The sequence below is a fragment of the Miscanthus floridulus genome, chromosome 1, assembly GCF_019320115.1.
Source record: "Miscanthus floridulus cultivar M001 chromosome 1, ASM1932011v1, whole genome shotgun sequence".
Classification (NCBI taxonomy): domain Eukaryota; kingdom Viridiplantae; phylum Streptophyta; class Magnoliopsida; order Poales; family Poaceae; genus Miscanthus; species Miscanthus floridulus.
The window spans coordinates 81,380,524-81,390,096 of record NC_089580.1 but is presented as its reverse complement, the minus strand read 5'-3'; the positions used below and the strand labels follow the sequence as shown (position 1 = coordinate 81,390,096).

The window sequence follows — 9,573 nt, the reverse complement described above, 5'->3', positions numbered from 1 at the left end:
TTGGCTGGAGGTGCTCTCACCACCTCGTTTCTTACGAGCGACACCAGCTACAGACCGACGTTTTCTTTCGGCTTTGTCTCGTCTCCACGTCGGTGGGTGAAAGCGCGTTCGGCTGGTGTATTCAATAGTAAATTTTGGATGGTTTTAGATAATTGAATAGTATTATGTGAGAGAGAATAAGCTGAAACAAGCTGGGAGTGTACCAGCCGAAAGCGGCCCACGGAAGGAACAGGCCACCCCGTCCCGTTGGAGACGCCGGACGCGTGCCAGCCAGCCTCGGCTTTGACCAATGATGGTTTTCCCGGTCAAAGCGCGGGCTCCGTTTCGCATCTCCTTCCCCAACCCATCCGGTACGGACTACGGAGCCAAATCTCGCCCAAACGAAAAAGCGCAGAGATCTCCAGGCAGCAGCAGTGTTGCAGACGCTCGGATTCGGGGTCCGTCGTTCCTCCGTAGGCCGCGAATCCCCTCCTGCACCTGCGGGATTCGCCGCCTGTCGCAGATCCAAGAAACGCATTCCGGTTCGCTTCTCCCTCATGTTGCCACTTGCCAGGCTCGACAGACCCCGTTGCTTGTCGCGTGTTCCTGGGACTGATTCCGTATGCGTGCTCATTGTCTGGATTTCTCAGGGCGTGGAACCAGTTGGGCCAGGGAAGATTTAACCAGGCGGGCCCGGACGGAGGCTAGGGTTGGCTCTGATGCTCCCAGCTCGCTGAGGATCGGTACGAGATAGGCTTCTGATTCCGCCAGACGGCTCTTGAAGTGGTGAGGATCTCGTGAGCCTCCTCTCTTCAGATTCAGCTGTTTCGGTTCTTGTCGGTTACTTGCTATCCAGTTAATCCTATGCTTTAGGAATGTGCAAAGCGAGGGAAAACAAAGCAGATAACGTGAGACTGTGACGTGCCTTCTTGTTGTCTTTCCATCGAATGCTTAAGCTGGCTTGTACTCTTCTACAGCGATGCAAATGCTTTAGAATGCTCTCAGCTCTCGGGGTCTTTGATTACCTCTTGTTATAGGATGCGTGTGTTCACCTGCAGTGTTTTCCTAAACACTAAATGCAATACAATCGATAACCTACCGTTTAACCATTATTTGGACTAAATGGCCATTTAATCAAGAGAAATGGCTGGTTAAATGCGATAAATGGCCGATTAAACGGAAAGGGTGTATCTGTAGCATTTAAATGGTGTCTAGATGGGATAAATGACCTTTTAGGCAAACAGTGTTTACTTGTGTGTACCAGTAAATCAGTGTTGTTTAAACCCACAAATAAAAAGGGAATAGAAGGAACGAACTCGTTTCAACCCTGGCTGGTTTGGTTATATGAGTAGATTAGATTTACTGTGATTTATAGATGACAAGTTGACAACTGAGATCATTACTTTGCAGATGGAGGAGGGGCAATCAGCTTCATATACCGTGGATGACGCACTCTTGTCATCAGGTTTTGGGAGGTTCCAGATATTGATTCTTTCATATGCTGGGATTGGCTTGATTGCCGAAGCGATGGAAATGATGCTGCTATCATTTGTTGGTCCATCAGTACAGCTAGAATGGAAGCTTACTTCTCACCAGGAAAGCATGATTACAAGTGTTGTTTTTGTTGGAATGCTGATTGGCGCTTACTCATGGGGTGTGGTTTCAGACAACTATGGAAGGAGGCAGGTCCAATCTTTTACTTATGTCATGTACCTTTTTGCACAAAATTCTGGAAGTCCATTTCCTTTGTTCTGATGTTTAACATGGAGTTACCAAAACTTGTTCGGTTGTTCCTGATGCAGTTTCTATTGGACAGTTGCTTCTTCCTACTTCCTAGTTATAGCTGATTAGCAACAGCGTCACGTTTGGGATCAGAATACACCATGTATAGCCAAGAGCATCTCTATGATTTCTTTTTTTAGCCCCACAAAGCTACTCTGAAATAGTTGTTCAAATGAATGATCATGAATTAATCAGCAGCCAAGTTCATTACATGTTATTTCTGAGAACAAGCTTCATATCGTCCTCAAAATTTATGGTCATGAATGAATTGCTTGTTTACATCATACAAGTCCTTACACTCTGTTTTATTGGACTCTATAGGAGAGGCTTTCTCTTTACTGCCATTGTGACAAGTGGAGCTGGATTCTTGAGTGCTTTTGCTCCGAACTATGTGTCATTAATTTCCCTGAGATTCTTAGTTGGTATTGGTTTGGGAGGAGGACCTGTTCTGGGATCTTGGTTCTTGGAATTTGTTCCTGCTCCAACTAGAGGAACTTGGATGGTGGTATTTTCTGCATTTTGGACTGTTGGGACAATCTTGGAGGCATCTCTTGCATGGGTATAATATTTTCTCCTGAATATTTTGAGACTGATAACGTCATTCATATTTTATAATAGTGCCCAGCATCAAAATTAGCAGTGAACTTTACACATGATAAATCATATCCTGATGCAACTGATTCTCAATCTCATTGTATGCTCCAGTTTATTCAGAAATTTATGAACCACTCACTAACAGTTAATCTGCTAATAGCGTTGCTGATTACCATACAAACAAATTAACCTGTAGTATTAATGGTTCTGTTACTTGATCTATTGAAAGAAAAAAACATGGAATAAGAATAAATTTCAGGGAGACTAGCAATCTGGAACATCACGTGCGAAAAGAACTTCGCTTGTTAGGGCATAGAATCAGAAGTTCTGTGGCAATTAGTTTGCGTTTTTGTTTACCAGATCTGTTAAGTATTATGTATATCTGCAGATATTTTCTTCTGCAACACCTGTAACTTTATTTTGGTTACTTTGATACAAAGATCTATAATATACTATCGAGGTCTTGATAGGCAGCTCATAATCAGAGAGAAACATATTCTTGCAGTAAAAATGCAGACGCATTAGACTAGAAGATTCCACCATATTTTTCCATGCCTAATTTTTTTTCACCATATTAATGGCAGACAGTTATGCCCAAGTTTGGCTGGAGGTGGTTGTTAGCATTATCAGCTATTCCATCTTTTCTCCTGCTGCTATTTTATGCCATCACGCCAGAGTCACCAAGGTTCCTTTGCATGAAAGGCCGAACTGCCGAGGCTGTGGATGTATTGGAGAAAATGGCAAGACTAAACAATGTACAACTACCTTCTGGTAGGCTTGTTTCTGACAAAAATATTGAGCTAGATGAAGTTTCAGGATCTTCAGAGTCCACGACACTTCTGGCTGGTGCCGAAGAAAGTGACAACCTAAGTGAAGATCAAGGTTCTGATTTCGGAGGTATTAAGTCCGTTGGCAAACTACTCGCACCAAAACTGATCAGAGCAACCCTGCTTCTGTGGATGGCCTTCTTTGGAAATGCGTTTGCCTATTATGGCATTGTTCTTCTGACATCAGAGCTCAGTAATGGAAATAGGATATGCGCCAAAGAGGATGTTGAATCAGTTAATTCAACTAATGCAAGCCTATATAAGAATGTTTTCATATCTAGTTTTGCAGGTTGGTTACTGTGCATAATATGATTATCATAACAACCTTCAAAAGCATGTGATGAGTTGCTGACCAATGCTGCCATGTTTTCTTGAAACAGAGATCCCAGGGTCATTTCTATCAGCCATGATCGTGGATAGATTTGGTCGGAAGCTTTCAATGGCGTCGATGCTCTTCACTAGCTGTGTTTTCTTATTCCCACTAGTGTTCTCCCGGACAGATATACTAACCAGAATCTCCCTGTTTGGTGCCCGGCTCTGTATATCGGCCAGCTTCACCATTGTATACATATATGCTCCAGAGGTCAGTGAGGTTCTTGTGCACACATCAGTTCATTCTCCACCTCCCTTGGTGATACTGGCAGATAAACCAAACGGTGTCTGTGCTAACATTTCTTTTATTGTTTGCCTTTGGTCTATTGTTCAGATTTACCCGACCGCGGTGAGGACGACGGGCATTGGCATCGCGAGCTCAGTAGGCAGGATCGGCGGCATCCTCTGCCCGCTCGTTGCGGTCGCCCTGGTGCACAGCTGCCAGCCGACGACGGCGATCCTCCTATTCGAGCTTGTAATCTTCCTCTCCGGCCTGGCTGTCTCGTTCTTCCCCTTCGAGACGAAGGGGTGTAGACTCAACGACACCGACGTGGACATGAACTGATCCGCTGTACTGTGATGTGACTCGGTGAGAGCAATTTTCCTGTGGCGATTACCGGAATTGCCTATTGATTGAACATTTTTAGCAATACGAATACGGATATACGATGGATGTTTTACCATTGGAAATAAATAAATGGACGTGCCGATGGGCTGTTTCTCTGTGCCCTGTTACTTACAACAGCGATGGCCGTCCCAAAATGCCGTTACCAGATGGCTGCACTGCACCTCGTTGCGCGTTGCCCAAACCCCCACTTCACCAGACTTAACGGTGTTCTCTCTCTCTCTAAAAAAAAAAAAAACAGACTTAACAGTGCCGATGGGGAAGGTCGAGACTCGAGAGTCCCCTCCTCAAGCCCATTTCTCTAAAATATTGTTTAGAAATTCCAGCTTAAGCCATATTTGTCCATTTCGTTTCTGGGAGTATCAGTTCTATTGTGTAGTTTCCTTCAAGTTGTCATTAGCCCCATGACGAGCTTCCTTCATTTGCAAAATAATGCACCATATCATGCTCTCAACAAACTCCAAATGCTCTCCATAATCCTTCATCTAAAATAATTTGCTTCTTTCCATGATAAAGTTTTCTTAAATCCCACGGCAATGTGCGGAGAACTCACCAAGTTAAGAGATGCAAATACAACCAATACATACAACAACTACTAACTAGTTCCATGCAAACATTAGGCAAAAAGTACAATGCACATCATACATTGGTTCTAGATTTCAACCCCAGACATGCATCAAGTTTAATTGTTGCTTATTTAGGGTGATCAATGAACCACTTAGCTTGTTTAGCTTGTGATTTGGCTCATTAAATTAATCAACTATCAACTACTAAAATGCTTGCTCACCTCACTCAAAAATGAAAATGAACCGAGCCGAGCTAAGAAAACCTAAGCAGAGTGAGGGGCTGCTTGGTTCTTTAGCTAACAACTGTGTTGCCTCGCTAGGCGAGGATATGAAGCCCGCTTATTTATTTGGATGCCTAGCAGAATACCTCAGGATTTGTTTGGACAAGATTTGCCTTGCCCTTGTAAGAAAGCCAATCTGGCTCTCCTGGATGGGCAAGCTTCTCGTTGCTCTTGCCAGGAGGTGAGGCAAGGAAAGGCTAGCCCAACCAGAAACCAAGCATGCCCTAAGCTACCAATCAAGGGAACGTTTGGTTCTAAAGCCAATCTTACCTCATAGGCAAGCCTTGCCTTGCTGGTGGTGGAGAGCCAATTCGACTCACTTGCTTCGGTAAAGAAAAACTTGCTTGTGCACGTCACGAGGTGACCCAACAAGAGATCCAAACGTATTCCAATCTTTATAGCCCTAAGCCCACACCATAACCATGCCAGCACCACCACGCCTACACCGCCGTGCTGCTACACTATGCTTGTACCGGCACCACCACACTGGTGTTGTTGCCACTCACCGCGCGCCAGCCACACCGCCTTGCTGCTTGCTATGCTCTGATCGCTTCAGCTACTTTGGGCTGTGGCTACAATTGCAGCTACACGCTGATCGTCTAAACGGCCTGTTTAGCTCGTTTACACACCGTTTAAACGGTTTACACACCGTTTAAACGCTACACGGTGGTACAATGTTTCCGTTTTAATAGGTTGTTTTGATCGTTTAAACGGTCGTTTTCTTTGTTTAAACACCTTGCTCGAATAATAATGGGCTAAACGGTAGGACCGTTTAGTGTTTAGGATAACACTGTGGCTACAAGATCAAAACTATAGAAAATTATATTATAGCATAGTGCTAGTGCTGTTGCAGCCGCAGCTGCAGCTAGCTAAAATGAGCAGGCTGGATACAGGTTGTGGTGAGAGATGGAGAGAGACAGCGGACGGGAGAGATGCGGAGAGGGAAGCCAGGCGGATGTGGAAGAGATATAAGGTTGAGAAAAAGGAAAAGACATGGGAGCAAGAAGGGGAAGAGATAATGATTCATATGGGACCCATGCTAAATTTTCAGCTGGTTGGTCTCGGATGTTTAACTGGCGCACGATTTTTCAACAGCACACCCTCCATGGAAACATTAGAGTTCGATCCTATGCTGACCACATTGAATTTTAGATGTTTTAAGGACGACTGAAAACACCAATTGCCTATAGAAATAGTAGTTTTTAGCCATGGGGATCATATATTATGAACTACTTATAAAAATAGGGGTATTTCGTACTTGTAAGGACAGTGCAATTTTTATTAGAAGTGAGATCTATCAATACAACTATTTTTAGAGACGTTTTTATACAACCGTGGTTATAGAGGAAAAAAATAAGACACATCTAAAATCATTTCTATAGTAACGTAGCATAAGATAAAGCGCTCACATGTATAGGCGCTTTGAATCTGTGCCATGCTTTGCAAAAGGGAAATAATTAAAAGGCATCGCGTTGAGGTTCGTTCGTTCTAAATTTGTGTAGCCACTGAAATTATGCATGGAAATTAAAGCAAATTAATGCTCAATAAGCTATGGAACAAATTAAACCTCCTAGGCACAATACGCATGCACCTCTCTCTCTTGGTCGTCGAAGTAGTAGCTAGTCTACAAATCGAAGCAAGAAGTCGAGCACACTACACATGGTCACGGATCACTCGATCGGTTGAGTTGTGACTCTCACTGTCTCACGGCGTGTGGGATCGGAGCACCGCACTACCGAGACGGTTTTTTTTAGCGTCTCATACTTTGCCGATTGTTTTTTATTGGACGTTCGGCAAGGAGGCTATTTGTCGAATGCCAAAGAGAGAGCACTCGGCAAACAACTGGCACTCGGCAAAGAGGTGGTTTACCGAGTGCCAAGCACACACTCGACAAAGACCAGGTTTGCCGAGTGTCGGACACTCGATAAATTAGAAGACTCGGCAAAGGGCCGCCACCGTTAACGGCCGACAACCGCCGTTAACCCTTTGCCGAGTGTCTTCTCCTGACACTTGGCAAAGCGGTGATTCGTTGAGTGTCATTTTTTTTACACTCGACAAACCATATTTTTTTCATTTTTGACCTCCAAACTTTTTCTGCAGTCCTCATACAATACCTGGTACTCCATGTTCCAACGTGGCATATTTCTCAGACTTTTTCTATATTTCTTTAATTTATTTTATTTAATTGAATTTTCTTGGATATTTCAAATTATAACTGCTAGTCATTCGAATAATAAAAAAATGAATGGAAAAATAATATTCATGTTATTTAGTATAATGTGAGGTCGTATCCAGGAACAGACCACCAATTTCGAACATCTTGTTCACGAAACATGACCATAAACATGCAGTCGAGTTGTTTTTAAATTCTATAAAAAACAAACGAAGTCCGAAAATCATAAAAGTTATCAAGATGTCATGATATCATACATGGAGGCTGTGATAAAAATTTAAGAAGGTTTCGCGTAAGTTATCACGTATGATGCTTGCAAACCGAAGAATCTCCGAAGAAGTTTCATGATTTCGTGAAGAGGCTGACGAGGTGGTAAGCATCGTACGTGATAAACTTGCGCGAAACCTCCTTAATTTTTTATCACAGCCTCCACATATGATATCATGACATCTCGGTAAGTTTCAAGATTTTCAGTCTTCGTTTGCTTTTTATAGAATTTAAAAACAACTCGACCGCAAGTTCGTGGTCATGTTTCGTGAACAAGATGTTCAAAATTGATGGTCTGTTTCTGGATACGACCTCACATTATACTAAATAACATGAATATCATTTTTCCATTCATTTTTTCATTATTCGAATGACTAGCAGTTATAATTTGAATTATCCAAGAAAATTCAATTAAATGAAATAAATTAAAGAAATCTAGAAAAAGTTCGAAAAATGTGCCACATTAGAACATGGAGTACCAGGTATTGTATGAGGACTACAAAAAAGTTTGGGGGCAGGAAGAAAAAAAATAAAAACGGTTTACCGAGTGTCTGCGTTTGGCGCTCTCGGTAAAGAATTTTATTTCTTTTTAAAATACCCCTCTTTGCCGAGTGTCAGGCCGGGTGGCACTCGACAAAGAATTTAAAAAAAATTAAAAATACTTTGCCGAGTGCTAGATCGTGGGCACTCGGTAAAGATTTTTTTTTAAAAAAACCCTCTTTGCCGAGTGCCAGGCCAGGTGCACTCGACAGAGAATTAAAAAAATTAAAAAAATACTTTACCGAGTGCCAGATTGGGGGCACTCGGCAAAAGAGGGATTTAACCCCGGCGGCCCAGCCGGCCCACACACACATCACACACGCACACTGACCGTGCCAGCGCCGTCGACCGCTCCAGCGCCGCCGCCGCCCGCGCCCGCTCCACCCCCGACCGCGCCCGCACCGCGGCCCCCACTCGTGCTCGCGCCAGCGCCGCTCGCGCCAGCGCTTGCCGCCGCCCCCCGTGCCCGTGCCCACGCCGCCCCCCGCGCCCTCACCCGTGTCGCCCCCGCCCACGCCCGCATCCACGCCGCCGCCCCCGCCCGCGCCCACGCCGCCCCCCGTGCCGCGCCGCCGGAGGAGGAGGAGAAAGAGAGGAGGAGGAGGAGAGGAGGAAGAAGGAGGAAGAGGAACAGGAGAAAGAAGGAGGAAGAAGGAAGAAGGAGGAGGAGGAGGCGCCCCGATCGCCGTTGCCATGTCCCCGATGCTTCCCTAGCCGTCGCCTTGTCCACCGGTGCCCTGACCTCTTCACCACCGCCGCCCTACGACGCCCACTAGGTACGCCCTACCGTCGTCGCCGTCGTTGTATTACTAGTAGTGGCGGTAATATGTGCATGTCGGTCATCGTGCCGTTGGTTTTCTTGCAGGTTTTGGAAACCTCACCGTGCAGGGGAGGTGCTGCCGAAATTTTGTATTGACAATTTTATGTTTCTTTTTTTGCAGAGAAGAGCCCGTCGGAGCGGAGCCGGAGTACCTCAGTGACCCTGATCGCCTTCCTCGCCGCTGCGGGTCTGCTTGCACCGCGTAGCCTGGCCACTGCACCGACCCACCACAGCCCCGCTAGCCTGATTCCACCGCCACCCTAGTTATAACCCCTATTTCCGTATCATGGTCGTAGATCACGTAACCTAGTTAGGCGTCTCCCATTCAAAAGAGATACGGTTGGAAATATGCAGATATTTCCATATCTAAAACCGTATCTGTTTCAAATTGTCCACGGTTTTTAGACAGTCCACGGATGCGTAGGTGGGGTTAGTTTCCATGGTCTGCTCCGATCCGAGACAGAGTTTCAGCATCATCTCCCTGTTGTTCTCCGGATACACACTCTCCCTAGCAGGACGTGTATTTGGAGAACATCAGGGAGGTGCTGCTAAAATTCTATCTCGGATAAGAGTAGAATATGGAAACTAACCTCATCTAGGATCCTCGCGTGGGATTAGGACCTATCCTCACCTATTAGATAGTAGGAACGTTGTGTAGATGCAATTGATGTTTATATTACTCGCCGCTATATATGTTAGAGGATGGAGGACCGTGAGTGGATGTACACGAGCCGCGCAAGTCAGGGT

General features: G+C 45.0%; 1 protein-coding gene across 2 annotated transcripts; it reads left to right on the top strand.

The window, feature by feature from the left end:
- The first annotated feature begins 253 nt into the window (after positions 1–253).
- On the top strand, positions 254–4,274 carry LOC136488222 (organic cation/carnitine transporter 7-like). 2 transcript variants are annotated; one of them, XM_066485228.1, is made up of 7 exons: positions 254–521; positions 630–765; positions 1,390–1,661; positions 2,083–2,320; positions 2,940–3,471; positions 3,563–3,765; positions 3,889–4,274. In XM_066485228.1, the coding sequence occupies exons 3-7, from the start codon at positions 1,390–1,392 to the stop codon at positions 4,117–4,119; spliced, it is 1,476 nt and encodes a 491-aa protein (XP_066341325.1). In that variant the 5' UTR covers positions 254–521; positions 630–765; the 3' UTR covers positions 4,120–4,274. The 2 variants fall into 2 exon arrangements, with proteins under 2 accessions (XP_066341325.1, XP_066341332.1); XM_066485235.1 differs by lacking the exons at positions 254–521; positions 630–765 and having other exon boundaries at positions 1,519–1,665.
- Positions 4,275–9,573: the final 5,299 nt, after the last annotated feature.